The 19,187-nt window shown below is 48.7% G+C and overlaps 1 protein-coding gene across 10 annotated transcripts in view; it reads left to right on the forward strand.

Annotated features, from left to right (window-relative positions):
• The first annotated feature begins 7,512 nt into the window (after positions 1–7,512).
• LOC100121483 (proton channel OtopLc) overlaps positions 7,513–19,187 on the forward strand; it is a 37,250-nt gene continuing 25,575 nt past the window's right edge. For 3 of the 10 annotated variants that reach the window (XM_031926154.2, XM_031926155.2, XM_031926156.2), the window contains exons 1-2: positions 12,983–13,322; positions 13,704–13,933. In XM_031926154.2, coding sequence (XP_031782014.1) covers positions 13,756–13,933 — 178 coding nt within the window. In that variant the 5' untranslated portion in view covers positions 12,983–13,322; positions 13,704–13,755. Of the gene's footprint in view, positions 7,715–9,620; positions 10,467–12,982; positions 13,323–13,703; positions 13,934–17,672; positions 18,024–19,187 lie in introns of those variants that run through there. The other 7 variants (XM_031926158.2, XM_031926159.2, XM_031926161.2 and 4 more) reach the window with 6 other exon arrangements.

The following is a 19,187-nucleotide window of genomic DNA, read 5'->3' on the forward strand; positions in this document are numbered from 1 at the left end:
TCCGCCAGCTATGCCCCGACAAAAGCTTCACACACCAATTCACCACCTTCCAAAACAAACCCGACCAAAACAGCCCTTCCTCCCCCTGCGTCCATAGATAACGGCCTCGGCCTTCTCCAGTATACCTGTGCATACTACATAAGCGAGATAACCTTTCCACGAGATACATTGTTTTAAGAAATCATTCGTGCGCATGAACGTGTATGTGCATACAGTTCGATCTATGTGACGCTCCATTTGTTACCTTGATAACTGTGTAATGACAACAGAGAACAAAAATGAGTATGTGCTTGTTTTCTCCTCTTAAACTCCACTGATGCAAATCGACTGATAAATAGTCATCTTGATGTTTGGATTATCGCTGATAAAAGGACGACCATTAGGAAAAAATCGAGCAGAGAACAGTTTATAACACGCTCTCTCCAAGACTTTACCTAATGGGCGTCCTCTTCTCGAGGACGCCCATTCCCGCGGTGGTAGACTTCTTCAAATACCTAATGAAAAACATATTTACAATACATGCGTTACATACAAAATTTATTATTATTAGAATGAGCATACAAACATAAAATAATGTACAATATTAGACGGATAAATTACATTACAATACATAAAATAATTAAAAGGAAATTGCATTGAATCAGACATGCACACATTAAATAATACATAATATAAAGGAAAGCTGAAACAAATCAAAATATACAATGTCAGTAATAATAATTTTATTTGGGGAACATAACATTATTTTATTGGGAAATGACATTAAATAAAATATAATAATAGGGAAAACTGAAACAAACAAGCATATACATTGTCAGTATTAATAATTTTATTTAGGGAACATAATATTATTAGTCCTGCAGGTATTAAATAAAATATAATAATAAGAAAATAATAAGTTCGGGGAAGGGGGGGGGACATCTGCTACCTCGCGACGTCGTAGAGCCGGCTAAGCTGGACTGCCGGGTCAGGGTTCCTCATATATCCTCGATGACAGTTGACTAGCAGGAACCCGTGGAAGATCCGCACCTGAAACAGAAAAAAAAAAGTGTAATAAAAAATGAAAAAATGATTGGGGGCCGGATACAGAAGGATTAGAAAGTGGGATAATAAACCAACAATAATATAAAAAATGACTCTAAATTAAAAAGTGACTCTAAATTAAAAAAAAAAAACAAAGTGAAGCATCGTCAAGGTGACAGACGATCTGACGAGCTGACGTATGTACCTCCCAAATCGGCGAGGAACAACTCCTATGCAGGATTCTTAGATCCACACCGAAGCGTGACAACCCACCGGTGGCTGAACCCCATTGCCAAAATGAAAAGTCCACCGCCGGCTCACAGAAAGCCTGAGCAGCTTGACGATGCATTTTGGAATGTGTTGATTTATCATACCACCGATGAAGAAATGAGAAAATGGAAATGAAAAATGAAATGGATGATTCTACTTAGGTTCGGAGAGGGGAAAGGGTGAAGACATCTGCAACCTCGCGTCGTTGCAGGAACCCGTGGGGGATCCGCACCTGAAACAGAAAAAAAAAAGTGTAATAAAAAATGAAAAAATGATTGGGGGCCGGATACAGAAGGATTAGAAAGTGGGATAATAAACCAACAATAATATAAAAAATGACTCTAAATTAAAAAGTGACTCTAAATTAAAAAAAAAAAACAAAGTGAAGCATCGTCAAGGTGACAGACGATCTGACGAGCTGACGTATGTACCTCCCAAATCGGCGAGGAACAACTCCTATGCAGGATTCTTAGATCCACACCGAAGCGTGACAACCCACCGGTGGCTGAACCCCATTGCCAAAATGAAAAGTCCACCGCCGGCTCACAGAAAGCCTGAGCAGCTTGACGATGCATTTTGGAATGTGTTGATTTATCATACCACCGATGAAGAAATGAGAAAATGGAAATGAAAAATGAAATGGATGATTCTACTTAGGTTCGGAGAGGGGAAAGGGTGAAGACATCTGCAACCTCGCGACGTAGCAGGAATCCATGGGAGAGCCGCACCTGAAACAAAAAAAACAAAACAAAAAACAAGGAAAAAATAATTGATTCTCGAGAATCTAAAAGTAGAATAACAAACCAACACAACTATATGAATAAAAAAATGATTCTAAATTTAAGGTTGAAAAAGCAAGAAAAAAAAAGCAACGTCAAGATCACGGGCAATCTAGTGAGCTGGCGCCCGCTCATAGAAAGCCTGGAGTAGCTTGACAATGCATTTAAAAATGTGTTGGCTCATCATTCCACCGGTGAGGAAAGGGGTGTTAAATAAAATGGGTCATTATACTAAAGGGGAGGGGGGGGGTATCTGCAACCTCGCGAAGTCGCAGACTGAGCCGGGGGGGTTCAGGAGTGGGGAGCTCCTTCCAGTCCCGAGCCCCGGAACCGACTGAGCCAGACTGCCGGCCGAGGGCTCCTTATATACCATCGGTGATGGCTGGGCGATGGTGGGGGAGTAGGGAGAGCACTTCCCACTGCGGAGCCCCAGGGCCGACTGAGCCGGACTGCCGGCCGAGGGCTCCTTATATACCATCGGTGATGGCTGGGCGAGGGTGGGGGAGTAGGGAGAGCACTTCCCACTGCGGAGACCCAGGGCCGACTGAGCCGGACTGCCGGCCGAGGGCTCCTTATATACCATCGGTGATGGCTGGGCGATGGTGGGGAGGAGTGGGGGAGCTTGGTCGAACCATCGCCGTCAGTACTCGATCGGCCAGTGGCAGCAGCAACAGCGGCACGTATAAACGCAGCCGATTGAAGCTTCAAAGCTACTCTATGCTCCGACCGAAGTCAACGACCCGACAACAGAGTGAGCGAAAACTGTGTATACGCCCCTGGCCTCTCTCGCGTGCAGGCCGTTATCTATGTATACCGAGTGTGTGGCCGACGCTCTTGTTCTGCGAACCATCTCCGGCGCCGTTGTTGTTGGCCAAGGCCGGCTGTGTGTGCGCGACCTGGATGAATGCACGTGCGAGGAGACTGCGGTAGACCGGAATCTGGCGAAAGTATACGGGAGCTGTTGCTGATTTCTCCTGCGCCTGCGACATTGTTCAGATGCGCGTTTTGAATTTCGGAAAATGGATTGAATGGACCGACTACTTCGCATCGGCTTGCGGACGATAATGCAAGCGAAGTGCATCAGGGTTGTTGCGTGGAAGTTACAGCCAATTACACGCATGGCGCTTTGGCTGGCAGGGTTGGTACCGTATACCCAGAGACTAATTCGATTATACGTGCCTTCGACATTTGTGCGCATCTGGTAAATTGGATACAGACCCAGCACCTACATCTCATGACGCAGTGTTGTGCTGCAACGAGTTAGTATGCTCTCATCAGTTGCAGTTGTAGTACGAGCGGCTCAACAAAGCTGTTTTGGCATATAGCTGGCACACCGCTATATCTAGACTCGCCGCGCCGATTTTGTCGAGGGAAGTGAAAAAGTGCCTATGCACCACCTATCGGCACTAACCAGAGAGCTAAAACCCCAGCAGATAATCCAAGTAGCCTCGCTACGTATTCGAAAGCACCGAACGAGCTCTTTCCAGTCCGGCAGCAAAACAAACAGCGAGACTCAACCTCGTTTCCATTCTCTCTTCCACCGTACAGCTCTTCACCAAAACAAAGAATCCCCGCAGCATCTCGACACAAAGCTGCTCGTGAGCCATCAGCCTCGTTCCTCGCTATAACTGCAACGACGCCTTTCGATCTCTCTCGCTCGCGAGCCGAAACTGGAGCACATCAGCGTTCTCTCTCTCTCCCGCGGGAAATCCCCGGTAGTACCTCTCGACGAAGCCTCGAGCGCAATCAGCACAGCCGTATATGCGGCGCATAGTGTCCAGAACGATGCGTTCTCAGAAACATGCGCTAGACTATGGTAATCAGGCTCGGGACAACGATGCTTCCAAGAATTTTCGGTGCTGGACTAATTTGCGCGCACAGCTGCTGCTCGTCGATGTCGTCGTTTGCGCGGATGAGTTATTGACCAGTGGTACGCGGGGGCAACAGCCTTTCCGCTACGGGAGTGACTCGTTTGGATTTGTTTTTCGTCATTTTTCCTCGCTCTCTGCGGTCATAATATGTGGTCTGAAATATACTAGCCGTGTTTTGCGTCCCGGTTTATCGCCGTCGACTTTTTCAATTTACCGAATACGCTGTCCAGCTTTTTCCTCGCGGAATGCGCGATGCGCCTGGTTATTTATAATACGAGCGAACTTTCTATCGCTATTTCACTCTGAATCTCGTTTAATTAAGCATCTCTCTCTTTCTCTTAGAAGTGCAGTCTAACGATCCACCAATCGATCGCTTTCATGGATCTGTAACACGAAAACCTGCTCATACAAAAATAAAAGGCCTCACTCGAAGAAACGTTCACCACGACTCCAAGCCCAGCACCAGACACAACAGCCTTGAGTGAAAGTCTCGGGTAGCGCAGCTTAGAGTCGTCGTCACGAAATTTGCCACTAAAAAACCGGCAGCGAGTTCCATTCTTCCTTATCGATTAAAAACTATAACGACTCGTCGAAGAAAGGTATTCTCGCGCCTATGCGGCAGACATACCTCTCTATGCACACCAGGTCAGGTGCAGCGACCGGTTAGGTAATCGGCGAGCGTGCGAACGAAACGACCCTTCGCAGTGGAAAATGAGGCGGCTTCCTTTCGACATCCTCTCGCTCTATAGGCTCCAATGTGTGTTCTGAGATGTGTATACGCGAGAGGCGAGGCATCGCGCGAAATGTTTTATGATTGCTCTCTTCTCTTTGCTCCGCGAGTTCGTTGAGCTTGTTATGTGTGTGTGTGTGTGTGTATGGGATAGCTATTTGGGCGAGAGGTGAAATCGCGCGCGGGATTATACTCGATCGTTTCGTTTTCGAAGGCGTAGATTTTTATTTATGGGATAATTTGCACTGCGATGTATTTTACGGCACGCGCTGATTACGAGCGTTTTCACCGTTTACCTCTCGAGTTTGGCTTTTGTTTACGCGCGCTGTTGGAAAAAAATAGCCGCGCGTCTACCTGTTGGATGCGGGCATAGAGAAGCGTGTTTATCGCGTTTGTGTTATTTTGTTTTCTTTGAACACTACTTAATTAGCCGGTTTATTTACCGTAAGAAATCACTCGAGAGAGTCGCGCTGATTGTTTCAAATGCGCGAAATGTAACAATCGCTGCGCTTCGAAGTACAGTGTATCAAAGGCATTAAATATAGTGCTCTTGCTCAATCTCGAGACGGTAAAGTACGGTAATTTGCGAGTCGCGAAATTACGCAAGCAATCCTCTCTCGGTGTGAATTATATTCATCCGAGAGGATTAACGCTTTCCAATCGCATAAATCACGCAATAATCACGCTCAAAAATCACCCGATGGTTTCGCAAGAGTTCACAATTATCAACGCGTCTTAATAAGACACGAGGCTCTCGACAATAGCGCAACTGACGACAAAAGAGTACTAGAGCAGATTGGAATCCGGGGTCGAAAACAATTAATAAACGCCTCGGCCTTTCAATCAGCCCCGCGAAGAAATAGGAGCGAAGAAGAAAAAAGCAAGAAAGAGAGAGAAATTAATTTAACAACTCGCGGGAGAGTAAATCGTCGTCGGAAAGGGAGGGAAGGATCGAGTGGGGCGAAAAGAGCGTAAAGGAGAGAGAGAGAGAGAGAGAGAGAGAGAGGGAGAGAGAGAGAGAGAGAGCGTCCCAGAAGAGTTTCGAGTTAACGGATGCATCTCATTCTACCCCTTCCCCTACTCCGCGGGTCGTTTAATGAATCTGTGTGTGTGTGTGTGTGTGTGTGTGTGTGTGTATGGGACGCGTGTACGCGGAGGAGGGAAGCTTGCGGGGAGTCGTTTTCTTCGGTAATTATGGGGTAACTCGCGCGACCCCTTCACCTCTTGTGTACGCTCGCTCTTTATCCTCCGCTGCCGCTGCTGCTGCTGCAGTAGTCTTGTTCGCTGATTTTTTGTCTTCGCTTCTGAATACCCGATGCCTTTCTTCTCAATTTTACTTTTCACGCTCGTGTGTGTAGATTCATCTCTGAGTTGTTGAAGGATTCATTACACCCTCGTCCGAAAAATCAATAGCCCACTGAATACTCGATCGCGAACAGCGGCCCACAGAAACGTCCAATATTTGCCCCTGGCAAATAGTCGGCAAACCAGCGTAGAAAATATCTCCGATGCAGCGGAAAAAAAATTCTCCCCGAGTAAAAAATAATCCAGTTTCCTTGCCGGCTCCCTCGGCGCGCGATCTCTCATCTCTCTCTCTCTCCCACAAAAAATCCCCTTCGCGTATTATTATGCACATCCCCTGCGTTGCTGCTGCTTCCCCGCATTTTTCACGGTGCACCGCGGGACTTGCACCCTAGTACGCACAAAGATCAAATTGGTACAAAGGGCCACCACGAGTCTCTCTCTCTCTCTCTCTCTCTCTCTCTCTCTCTCTCTCTCTCTCTCTCTCTCTCTTTCCCTGTGTTTGACGTGGGTGTATAATGTATCGCGCGCGGAAGGATACTCTGCGTCGGTATTTCCGACGAAGTCGAGGGGGCATAGGGTTACACTCGCGTTATGGTCACTGCCGACATTCGCGGGGGTGTACCGATGGTTTGTTTGCGCGCTGTCGATGGAACTTCGGAAAGATTTTTTCGCGTGATCGAGAGAGGCCCGTTGGGGTGACGAATGTGGGGTAGTTTATTATTTCCGTCGCAGGTGCGGGAGATTGATAGGAATGTGATTGAGATTTGTTACGGAACCTTTTCAATTATTTAAACAAGCCGGGGAAGAATTATTCCGCCACGTCGAGATGACAAAACGCTCGTGATCGCGCATAAATATAAACCCGCGGCGCACACCTCTCACCCCAGTGCGATCCCGCAGCGCCGTCATCGTCATCGAAGCCATTGGCCGGAGAGTACACGTACATAGCATCGAAGCGGGGTGACCACCCCCCTCTATAGCGCGCGGAAAATGCCAAGTGCGCCCCTGTCCCGTGTCTATGGCACTATATAGGTGTGTGTGCACGCGCTGCTCGCCGCTCTCGTATTGATCGTCTTTTCCCATGGTGCGAGCGCGCGCGATGGGGGCGTAGTTGGCGTCCCCATGAAACTCGCTCGCGCACGTTATATCTCGCTCCCTCGCTTTCGATGCTTCTCTCTCTCTCTCGCTCGTTCGCTCGTACTCTGGCCATTCCTAACGCGATGCAGCCCTCGGGACACGTTTTCACGTTTGCTGTAGCTCCGTCCTGCGCACGTGCACCGGTGTGTGCAGCACCGGCGACTACCATTAAGATTGAGCCAGATGCACAGACGCTACACAATACCCAGGCGATATAGCGGAGGATCGAGGGGATGAAATCGCGCGCGCGCTCGCACTCGATCGCCGCTGCGCATGCCTGCGCCTCGTGACTACCCGGCACACGGCCCACACCGCTGCTGCACACATTCCTGTGTTTACATCGCGCGTGCTGCTGCTGCTGCTGCTGCTCTCTGTGTGTTCGCCACCTATTCGAGGGCTTTCGTATACACGGTTGTGCGAAATTTCTTTTTCCAAAGCAGTAGTGCGGCCCTTTGATCGGTACAGTGCGAACTGGCGCGACTCGAGCTGGAGCGGAGCTGACGGAGGGTAGGAGGTGAGGTGTAGGCGTCCATGGCGACCGGCGCGAGCGGATTCTCGTGGCTCGACTGCAGCAGCCGGCTGGCCGACTGAGAGCACCGGTGAGTTGATTTTTGAGGAAGTGGCCTGTGATTTGGTGCTGCGCGCGTGTTTACCTAGTTGCTGTAACGTTCGTCGACGTTGAGCAACAATTCAAGCATTTGTACACTACTACACGAATCAACAGATATCATCCACGAGTAAACAAAAACAGACGGTAGCCTCGCACAGCGATTTTCTCTACCACAGCGTCGAATAAGCCTCCGCTTCGTAAACCCCATCAGACTTTTCCTTTCCACGGCTAGCACGCATGAAAAGGCAACGCAAAAACATTAAAAATCCGAGGCTCTGCCATATACCCATATATACACCGCCGCTTTGACCGTCGAAGAATCAAATCACGCTTGAGCTAGTACCGGCTCTCGAGTGACCGATAGTGCATGAAGAAGCAGCGGCAGCATTATATCCCACCCATACAATGATATCGACGTCGTCGTCCTCGTCAATTTACACGATTTACCTGGCTTGGCCGGCGACGACGACGTCGATCTTCTTTTCTGTTTTTTTTTTTCTCTTCGTCCCTGCGAGTTAATGGAACAAGTCGCCGTCGAAAATCGCGCTTTCGTCCTGCGTCCGAACCACGCGGACGTGACCTTAGTCGCCGAGGAGAAGACACCGGAGGGTATGGAGAGGAAATGGGGAATATAAGGAAGGGAAAGTGAGGAGGGTTCGCTGCGCGAAGATTGAGGGGATTTTGCTTTGGGTTTTATTAAAAACCGAGCGGCTTTTGGCTGGACTTTCCAGGGGTGTCCAGAGGAGATTTTCTCATTTTTTTGATAGACTTGGTGAAGTACTCGGCTATCGTTATTTAACGGTTAGGCACTGGGGTCGATGTCTATTTTGAGCCGAGCTATGCTCCGGGGACTCGAGGTGATGGATTGACGGATCGCCATAATTATTTACGCGAAACTTGCCCCTAATTCACCGACTAACTGACTAAATCAATCACAGTGGAATGGCTGATTTCAATAAACTATTCAGTCCCGTAGGAAACCATTGCAACTTTTTCCTCAAAATAATGAAACCACCACCAGCACCTCAAGATCCAACCTACTCGTAATCGCGTAATCGAAAGCGTGCGCGGGAGATAATATAAAAGATAGATGGACTCGCGCACGGCCAAAAGAAAGGGAGAGCGCTCCGCTGCCGACAGCCGCGTACTTGCTTCCCAATGAAATTTCCGCGAGAGCTTTATCGATCTCGCGCGTGCCGAGCACACTCACGTGCAACAGGCCCCCATCGGTAGTCCTACATCGCATACGCACACACGCGCCTCTTTCGAATTCAAAAGCGCACGATATCTCCCCTCTTCCAGGGACTTCCAGGGATTAAAAGCCGCGCGCACTTTTCCATCCCGAATTTGCGATCGTTGATGGCGCTGTTTTCCTCTTTTATTACGAGGGTTATTAGATGCTGTTGTGCGGCGTTATCGCGGGCGATTTTTCGAGTACAAAAGTGAGACGACAGCGAGAACGTTATCAAGCTTGCATCGTGGCATTGAACTCCGCTTTCGACTCGCGGATGCTGCAGACGCACGGCCTGCACAACCCTCGCCGTATCAGGCTCGATAGAGAAAGAGAGAGAGAGAGAGCAGTAAACAGAAAGAGAGAGAGAGACGGAGCGAAAGCAAACGCACGAGGGGGAAGCCTCGACAGAGGGTAGCGAGCCACAGCCGCGGGAGAGAGATCGCGAAAAAGAGCCGGAGAGAGAGACAGGGCAAAAACAGAGGGAGAGACAAGTGTATACGGGGGATATACACAGCGCGGGAGAGGGAGAGAGACGCGGCGAAAATTCGCACACGGCGGGGGAGGCGGCGCTACCGGCGCTGCTCGGCGTCCCGACGCTCAGGGCTGTCTCTCTCTCTCTCTCTCTCTCTCTAGGGGTTGCGCGCGCGCGCTCGCGCTTTTTGTTTCGCGCGTTCCGCCAACCGAGCAAGACGCGCATAGCGGCTGTTGCGCTCTGGATTTTTCGCTGCTCTTCTCTCTGTCTATAAATTTCACGTTTTCGAAAGTTGATCCAATCCAGCGTGTGCAACAAAAGTGCCTGTGCCGAAGGAACGACAACGCGTATCTCGCATCAGTGATACACAAAGTGCATTATACGAACCGGTAGAAAGTATCCACACACACACACAGAGAGAGACATAAACAATCTTCGTGCCGATACCAGAGCCGAGCGCCGGTAATGACAAAGAGCGCGCGCGCTGTAAATCCGCGAGCAAAAAGCGAAGGAGAGAGAGAGAGAGAGACGGAGAGCAAGAGAGAGAGAGAGAGAGAGAGAGAGAGAAAGGCAGGAGCGGCGCGCGGCTCGCTCTTCCTGGGGACGCGCTGTGCCTTCAGACGTCGGCCGGAGCTCAGAGGAGAAAGGACTGCTCGGAACCAGAGAGTAAGAGTAGCTCTGTATACTCGGTGGACCTATATAGCCAGCTCACGTGTGTGTCATCTATTGTCGGCGGAAAAGTAGTGCGCGCGCGGGAAATACGCTGCCGCTGCAGGGGTAGCAGTGCGCCGCTAATACTCCGAGAACAAAGGCGGATCAGAGCCGATAGAAGCGGATTTTAAACTCGACTTTTGTGTGTCGCGCGCAGCCCGGAGAGCGGAGATATCACTCCACTCTCTCCATCTCCATCTCTCGTTCGCTCACTGCCAGGAGGGCAGTGACGTCCTCGAGGAGGGCTTTTTTCGAGTGCGCCGGTTCCACCTTCGGCCGCAAAAGTGATTTACGAGGACTTGCCGTACATCGATGATCAAGATGGTGAGACTGTTATATCACGCTCTTATAGACGTACTTATACATAGGCGTCGTGGAGGAAATTGTACCGAGAGCGGGTTCGAGAGCCGGAGAGGCGTATAAATATAGAAAAATCGATATGGGGATGATGCGCTTCGTGCAGTATTTAGAGCCGGGTTCGCGCGAAGAAATCCGTCAAAGCGCGCTGTAATGGAAACGAACGAATATTCCACGTCCTGACAGCTCCTCCAACTCGGCGACAAATCCGCTGTTTGCAGTTCGGATGTTACCGTACACGCTGGCAGATTCCCGGACGCGAGCGCGCTTGATTTTTATATGCGACGAAAAGCGATAAAACGCGCGAAAACACGGCCAGTATCTGCTTTATCGGCATCGGGGGACATTGATTTTTCTCCAAATAATTCAATTATCGCAATCGATTTAGCGTCTGAAAGGGTTTCCATCGGAGACGCTCTCTGACGTTGTTAGACGGGTGGGAAATAACTGCGATTGTCTCTCATGGCGTTTGCGAAGAAAAATGAATCTTTTTAGAGATGTGCTTTCTGATCAGTTATTGATTTAATTCTCGTCGCACAAATTGAGATAAAAATATATTGGTGTTCTTAAATTGCACCATTTTCAGAGAAAATTGCAACTAATGTCATAACATTAATGTATCGTCGATAAAGCAGTTATAGCATGAGCGACTCAAGTAGGCTCAACGAAGCTGTTTTGGCATAGTCGTACATCGCTGTATATAATACACTCTGCACATAGATTGTAATGAGGGAAGTGCAAAATCGCATGTGCGCCTCCTATCGGCGCTAGTCTGTAGCTCGGGGAAAACTATTCAGACCACGCATATACTACATCGAGTTATTTATCAGCAAAATTAATTCGATATCGGAACGCGATAATGCTCGTGGTAGTTATCGCGCTGTAGATAATTGAATTTTGATTCATATAGGAATTCAATAAAGGATGTTATTTCCGCGAAGCCTGTTTGCTAATAATTATCTCTAAACTACAAACAAACTTCTCCTGCATCATACGGTTATTTACAAAAAAAAAAATCAATTTTACATCAAACGCGTTCGCCACCCAGCTATCCTAACCCATTCAATCAAAGACAAACGCCGCGCAGCTGCCAAGATCTCCGCCGCCCTCTCATTATTAATAAACCGCCTCAATGCGCTCTACACGCACATACACACAGTTTGCAGATATAAAATCACTCTCAGCGCGTCAACCGAGATACGTACCCAGAAGCGAACAATACTCCCGTTATCTAAGTACCTATAGCAGCCTCTATAGATATACACGCACAGTCCCTTCCTCAAGCTTCCGTTTTAGCAAGAGTATAGACGAGCGGCACTACTCACTTTCGTCGATTCCCCGCAGACGTTTCCGGCCCATTCACGCGGACGTTTCCCCTTTCGTGACTCCGCATAATGTCCCCGAATTTCTTTTTACTTTCGTCGAGAGGCCTTGCCTGCGCGTTTCCAATGTAATCGCTAATGGTTTCGCTGTACACGGCTAGTGATTATATATCGGTGTACAAGCGATGGAGATTCGGTAAATCGTTTTAGCCGATTACCCGTAACGATCGACGGACTTTCGTTCGCTCGGATTTTTACGAGAAGCTTCCCGTTTCCAAATATTAATTACTTAAATGGATAACGATTGCGCGATTACCTTTAACAACGCGACTAAACGGCTCGAAGCTACCGTTTTACGGGCCTTCGCGGTACACGAGGCATTAAAAGAGCCGATTGTGCGTTTTATGCATCTCTTGCAAAACCGCTTGTTGTTTCGCTCGAATTTTAATAACCGCGCGAAATCTCCATCCACAATAAACACCGAGTCAGCAGAAGTACTACATGAACAACGCGATTTCGAGCCTCACGGGTAACTCGAGCCCCGAACTCTGCTTTCACGCCTCGGCCGCAAGCAATTAGCCGTGCAAACGTATACACAGCACACATCAGCTAAGAAGCCTTTCGTTGGCACGGCGCCATTCATCGTCGCGTCTTCGATGATGTCGGCTAGTACTGTAACGTGTTGCGCGTCTCTCCTCATTGTGTCTTAGACCCTTGCGCCCGAGATCCATCCTCGAGGAGGATTTTTCTTTTTTTTTTTTGTATAAGGTCCGTTTTACTGTGCGGGAGTTTTTAATTGGGCTGCGCGGTGGAGCTAGTTTCCGAGAGATAAGTCGGAGAGAGGCTGTTAACGCTGTATCGGAGTTCCTTTTGTGCGGCTGAGTTTTACACTTTTTCCCCGGCGTTTATAGCTGTGTCCCTCACTTTTCTGAATTTTAATCCGAAAGCTGGAATCGATCCCCGAGAAAATAGTCCCAGCGGCAGCGAGAACTCACCCTCCCGAAAATAGCTCATCCCTCAGAGCCCAATCCGGACTAGCAGTCGCGCGGCTTTCGCGCAGCCCCGTCGCGCACTCGCTACACACATACACTATACACGTATACTTACACACGTCCACGTCGATCCGGTCGGGCTGCTGCACACCTCCTTTACCGGCGGCAGTGATCTGTCTCGCGCTGCGGCCGTACGGTGCCGCCGCGCGCCTGCACCTTTTCATACTCCGCTCCTCCTCGACGTCTTCTGTTTCCTTCTCCCCCTCGGTCTTCCTTTGTCTCTCTCTCTCCCCCTCTCTCTCCCGTTTCCCTGTGGCCTGTTTTCGCCTGTGTGTGGATAGTTCAATATATAGTATAGGCATATAATAGATATCGGAGAAGAGTCGCTGGATTGATAGAGAAGCTGGGGCAAGTGGACGTGTGTTTGTAAACAGCTGCCCATGGCTCGACGACCGGGATTCGATTTTCAGAGGCTGAATTTCGCGTAATGTTGACGGGAGGAGACTGAGGTTAATAAGTGCTTTTTGTCTGTGATATGTCCGTAGATTTGAATTAAAACTATGACCAATGTGATCTATGTAAACCTGTCGTGCTTGTAACAGCTCTGTGTATTGTAAATATGCTCGATGTACGTCCTATTCATTGAATGAAACCTGTACTTTAACAGAATATACGTACGACATTTGTATAAAAACTTTACTCTCTCTCTCTCTCTCTCTCTCTCTCTCTCTCTCTCTCTCTCTCTCTCTCTCTCTCTCTCTCTCTCTCTCTATAACCTCTGGTATAAATGTCACACTCCCGTAGAGCCATCTAGTGTATACCGATCCCCCCGTAACACCTCTTAAAATTGAAAATATAACCGAGATCCTCTTCCGCTCCCACGTATATAGAAAACCTCTCCGTATCGAAAAGTGCCCGAAGAACTCCCATCCCGCGAGAGCCATGTCTCCGGCAAAGAGGTGCCATTCCGAGCCTGAAATATTCATCCAGCCTCATCCTCCCCTCCGGAAGTCAGCCCCGGGCCTGTACTCGACGAGCCGCCAAACACCCCGAAGGCGAAACGCGTCGACGGGATACGTATCCTTACACGATACCCCGACGCTCGCTGACGAAGACTCAGGTTTTTTTTTATGCGAGATTTTTTCTCTCGCGTGTCTCCTCGCTCTGAAAAGCCGGTCAATTAAAACGGCGTCCGATACTTTGACATAATTGCAAAACTAGCGCGCCGACTTTTTCCGCCGTCACGCGCTCGGCGCGAACAATGGCCTGAAACTGCATTATTCCCTCGAAATTAGCTCAGTCCTTTATCGCATTGTCTTCGAGCCTTACGATCGATCCGTCCTGCATAAATGAGTGTACTCGGCATTCCTGATGAAAAAAAAGGTGATCGACGCGAATAAGCGCTTTCGGTCCCCGGCAGCGGGTAATGGCTCGGGTACAGAATCGAAAAAAAAAGAGCACGAGATCCCGGGGATATTGTATGCATTGTATACGCGGGAGGGCGAACAAAAGCAACTCGATCGATATCGGCTGCTCGAAAGAGAAATAATAATTCCCCGTGTATTTAGCCGCGGCACAACAGGTAGAAGAGAGAATAAGAGCGACGGCTGAATGCCGACGAGCTTCCGTGTCTGATAATTTCAAACTTGGAGATCGAGAGCGAGTGTGTTATATATACGTGTGCAGGGGAACTGATCGATTCGCAGCTCGTTTACTGCGCTCCGATGAGTTTTAGGGCGGAGTTTAGCTGCTCTGCTCGCTCGAGGATGCGAGGATTTATATTGCGCGCATTTTTTATTAGCTCGTCATTGTTCCGTATTGTCATATTCGAGGCTTATATCGGACTGGAGAGGAGGTAGAGCGAAAATGGGGACAATTATAATGTAAGTGCAGTAGGGAACATGCTACTGCGTTTGGCCTAGATTTTCTCTCACCTCGCGCGGAAAAATTGTTCCCGGGAAATTTCGTTCGCGTCTCTCGACCCAGATGTATCCGAAATGTAGTAGTAACTTTTCAGTAGAGCTGCTCCTTGCAAAATATCGTTTTCTTTTAAACGCTTCGCTTCTCTCGTTCGTTAGTGAGCAACAACAAAAATAAAAAACGCTCGTTCGCGATTTTACCCGGGAAAATTGTTAAAACGGGGTATTAAAATTTTTCAATTACAATTTTAAATAAAATACCGCGATGATGGGGGATAACTGGAGCGCGAGCTTTTTTCTGCTGAAACTCGGCTAAAAATAAAGCCTCGAAGGTATGTTCATTACCCTTTTATTTGGGGAAAAAGTTCTCGTGATAATAATATCGAATACTCCGCGTTCCTTCGCATCGATATAAAAACTGAAAATATTCCATAAACACTACAGGTATACACAGAGCCGTAAACAAACCGATGTTCCGCCGCACCCAGTTGCAAAAAAGCGTCGAAGCCAACGAACCCGCTCGCAAAAAGCCAGCCACCTATGCAAATCCACGCGCATGTGTATACACAATCTGCCGTACACGAGCGCGTCTGTGTAAACACGCGTAAAAAGTCGTCCCAACGCGAGCGTGGGTGATTGAGAAGACGGAAGCGTGTTGGATATCTCCGTTCAATTTCGAGAAACGCTTAACTTACTCGTGCATTTTCCAACTCCACTTCGCGACTTGGTTAACGTACATTAGCGCGTGTGCTCTCACTCGAGCCTAAAAATAAACGCGCTGGGGTTCTCGCGGAAAACATGAAACCCGCACGTATGAAAGGGAGTATAAGTTCTGAGAGAAAGATATTAAAATCCCTCGACGCAGCGAAGAGCCGACTCGCCTCGTGTCTGCCGCAACGTTTTATTGTTCTCGTGTGGCAGCTCTAAATGAACGTGTACACGGAATGCGCGCGAAGGAGAAAAAAGCCGCGCTGAAAGAGCCGCTAAAAGCTCAACGGTACGTCGGCTCGCGTGTGTTGTTCCGCGTAATAGATACGCGCGCGTTGCAGAAAAAAAAAGGTGGAGGCAGCGGGCGATAAAGAAAGTGAAATGTGGAATGTCGCGCGCGTGAATATCTATGAGGGAATGTTTGCGCTCGCGTGTGTATGCTTCGTGAGCGAATGTTTGAGGTAACGAAATGATTTCTTTCCTCTTCGATTTTCAAAGATGACTCGAGATTCCGAGAGATACCAAAGACACCTCGAGGAACCACCAGAATAACCTTCCCCGAAATCGTCGCGCACCTCTCGAGCTCATCGCACAGCCGATACTCCACTACCGCAGTCCGCGCACGCACTCACCCACACCGCGCGTCGTCGACGAATATAGCAGAGCGCAGAAAACAAAACGCCGCGGCGAGCTTTTCTCGCTCGGGCTTCCACAGTAGCGCAGCTGAGATAGGTCAGCGAGCACGACGCTGGCTTCTTGCTCTTCTTCCGCGTGTGTGTGTGTGTGTGTGTGTGTCGTTAATTGGCGCGCGCGGGGCTCTAATTAAGTGCGCGATTGCGAGGAATCAAGCGCTTCGGTTCTTCTTTTGGAGCGGCGCAGCTGCTGATTGTGCGAGAGTGAGGGATTTTAATTGATTTGCTTGACTGCGTGGGTGTTTGAAATCTTTAGTGCGTGTTTTATGAAAATCGAGTGAATTTTGAGCTTACTAACGATGCACCTATAGTACTTGATATCTAGCATCGAGAATCGCTGTGAGCCCCACGATTGAATTCCTAATTTACTGCCGGCGTACTGCGGAAGTATCGATATCGTCTCGATCCCAATAGTGATAACGTTCGGCTGTAACGATAGCTCGGTGACTGAGCTTTATGCGCTTGCCGATAAACCTAGATAGTTATCGCCGCCCGTTAATACGCCCAATAATGACGCGAGCTTTATTAAATCTGAGTGGACTGACCTTTCGCGATTATAGTGTTCGGGACTCTTTGACTTTTAGCTTCTAAATCGCTAAAATGTTGTAAACGCGGCCGTTCCTCGTTGAAGCTCGCAATAATGCCATCGAAATTTTAAAAAAGCTTCTATAATAACTCTATTACATAAATTGCAAGATCTGCGCGTACTTATAAAACAAAAATCCGCAACCCCCATACCAAAAACACGGCACTACCGACATCTGCAAGGGGTGAACTTGAACCAGCGAAAAGCCATCGCGTTCGACCGTCGCGCCGCCGTTAAAAGTTGCGCGCACGTGACCGGCGGGCGGCGGCAGCACCCACGCCTTCTTTGGCATCGGCGGCGCGACTCGTCCGCGTATGGAAAAGCGCCGGCCGGTACATCTCGCTGTTGTGTGCATATGCATATCGAGCGAATGCGTCAGAGCCAACGGAGATGTGGGGAGGAAGAGCAAGTAGTCTGCCGCGACAAAAGCGATATCTGGCGAATGTGAAATATCCAGCGAAACGAGGGGGTCGTCTGGCTTTTGCGCGCTCTTTTTATTTAGGGATTTCCGGAGGCTGCTGTCTACCCATTGTCGGGGGCGAGTACAAAGGGAGGGTATTAATTATCCGTTCGGAATTAAAATTAACACGTAGGATCCTATTTATATGCGTTCACACCCCTCGTGACTGTGACCGTCCATCCGGAAACACACCGCAGAGTAACTCGATTTTCCGAAAACCGTCTCTCGCATAACACATCGGAATCTCACCTGAAAACCGCAATAGGCTCCGTCGCCGCGCTCATAATCCCACACGCCTCCCACGAAGACGTATCGGTGCAGTAGTCGCGACTCTCGCTTATGCCATCGATCGCGATCCACCGCTAGTATACCTACACGAGAGCCTCGCGCGCTTTCTCTCTTTCTCTCTTTCTCTTTCTCTCTCTCTCACTCTATATAGCTAACTCCTTCGCAGAGCGGAGCAGCGTAAAGCAGCCGGTGTCTCGGGCCAGTCCGCATCGAGCATCCGCCTCGTAGCAACCTACTCCTTCCGCGCGAGCTCGTTCGTGTGTGCAGCTATACATGCGCGCGATGCGGCAGCTCTGCCGGCACGCTACACTGCGGCAAAACGCCTAGACGCCGGCGCCGCGACGCCAGTGCCGCTCGGGACTTTTTTCGGAGCTGCGTGGATTTTTTTTCGTTTTTTAAACTGTGACTCCGTTAGAGGGTCGTCGTTGTTGTTGTGAAGAGGTGCGAGGACAGCATGAAGGAAAGCGTGGCGACGGAACAGATGACGCCGGCCGGCAGGTCGAGGAGCCGCGTGAAGGCGTGGTTTAGATCCTGGCTGTCCAGTGACAAGCGATCCAGTTGGTTTTGTTTACTCTTGTCAATTATGCTTTGCGTAGAATATACTGCTTTTTGCAACCTCAAAAAAATTAACGTAAACAAAGCTGTAGCTCTTGCCTTGTTTGTAGGTGAGGAGAGAGATTAAATTTAATGAGCGATTGGAGAACGTTTGATTAGCTATTGCAAAAACGGGGCTTCTTATTTGGTCAGAGCGATCGCCGAGAAGTAGCGCGCAGGAGAAAAAATCGAACGGACTCTCGAGCATTCGACGAAAACGTAATCGAGTGTTTCGCCAGAAGCACTAGAGCTACTTGTAAGGGACGCGATTCCTGCCTCTACTCCAAAAATACAGATCTTGCACGAGCTCTTTTGATTAGTTTTCTTGAAATTTTATAACGGAAAAAAGGCAATGAAGCATTTACTGCCTATAAACATTGCTTTCATGCCTCGTAAAAATGCATCTCCTTATACACGGCGACGCTGATATATCACCCGTAGTCGCGCGCATCATCGCGTTAATATATTCCATCGTTCTGGATGCATAAATAATTCTTTTAAACAATCTACCACCAGCAGGTCGCAGCTGAAACCAGTTCACCTCACGCTCTCTTGATTATAGATTCGCATTCAGCTCACTTGATTTGATTGTTCGGAAGCGTTGATTAAAAAAAAAACGACGCGTTTAACGACCTATACAGAGGTCTCATTGTATTCCTCCTCGTGACGAGCGCTGACCATAAGCGCGGCGACTCCTTCGCTTATGGGCGCCGATCAGCTGTTGAGAATTAATAAGCTGGAAACGACTTTTTCGTTTGGTATTGTTGAACGATTATCAACTGCATATAATTTAGATGATTAATCAACGCGTCGGGCATGACTTACCGTACAACGAGTACATACTAATGGAAAACGACCATCAATCACGATTATCTTGCAAATTTTAGCGAGAGCTCGAAGCTCATTAAACAAAATACCAGTTGGAATAACCGTTATACGCGCGGAGGCTGCGTACGCGCGTTAGGCTGTAGTCTCGCGCTGTTAATCAACTGCAGCCGCTTTCTTCTCGAATTTCCAGCAAATTTATGTTCCACATATGCGAGCCAAATCGTACAGTATTCCTTACACATACAGACGGCTCGTTAAAAGTTCGGAGACCCCTGTAACGTGTACCGATAGATAACATA

The sequence above is a fragment of the Nasonia vitripennis genome, chromosome 3, assembly GCF_009193385.2.
Source record: "Nasonia vitripennis strain AsymCx chromosome 3, Nvit_psr_1.1, whole genome shotgun sequence".
NCBI classification, from domain to species: domain Eukaryota; kingdom Metazoa; phylum Arthropoda; class Insecta; order Hymenoptera; family Pteromalidae; genus Nasonia; species Nasonia vitripennis.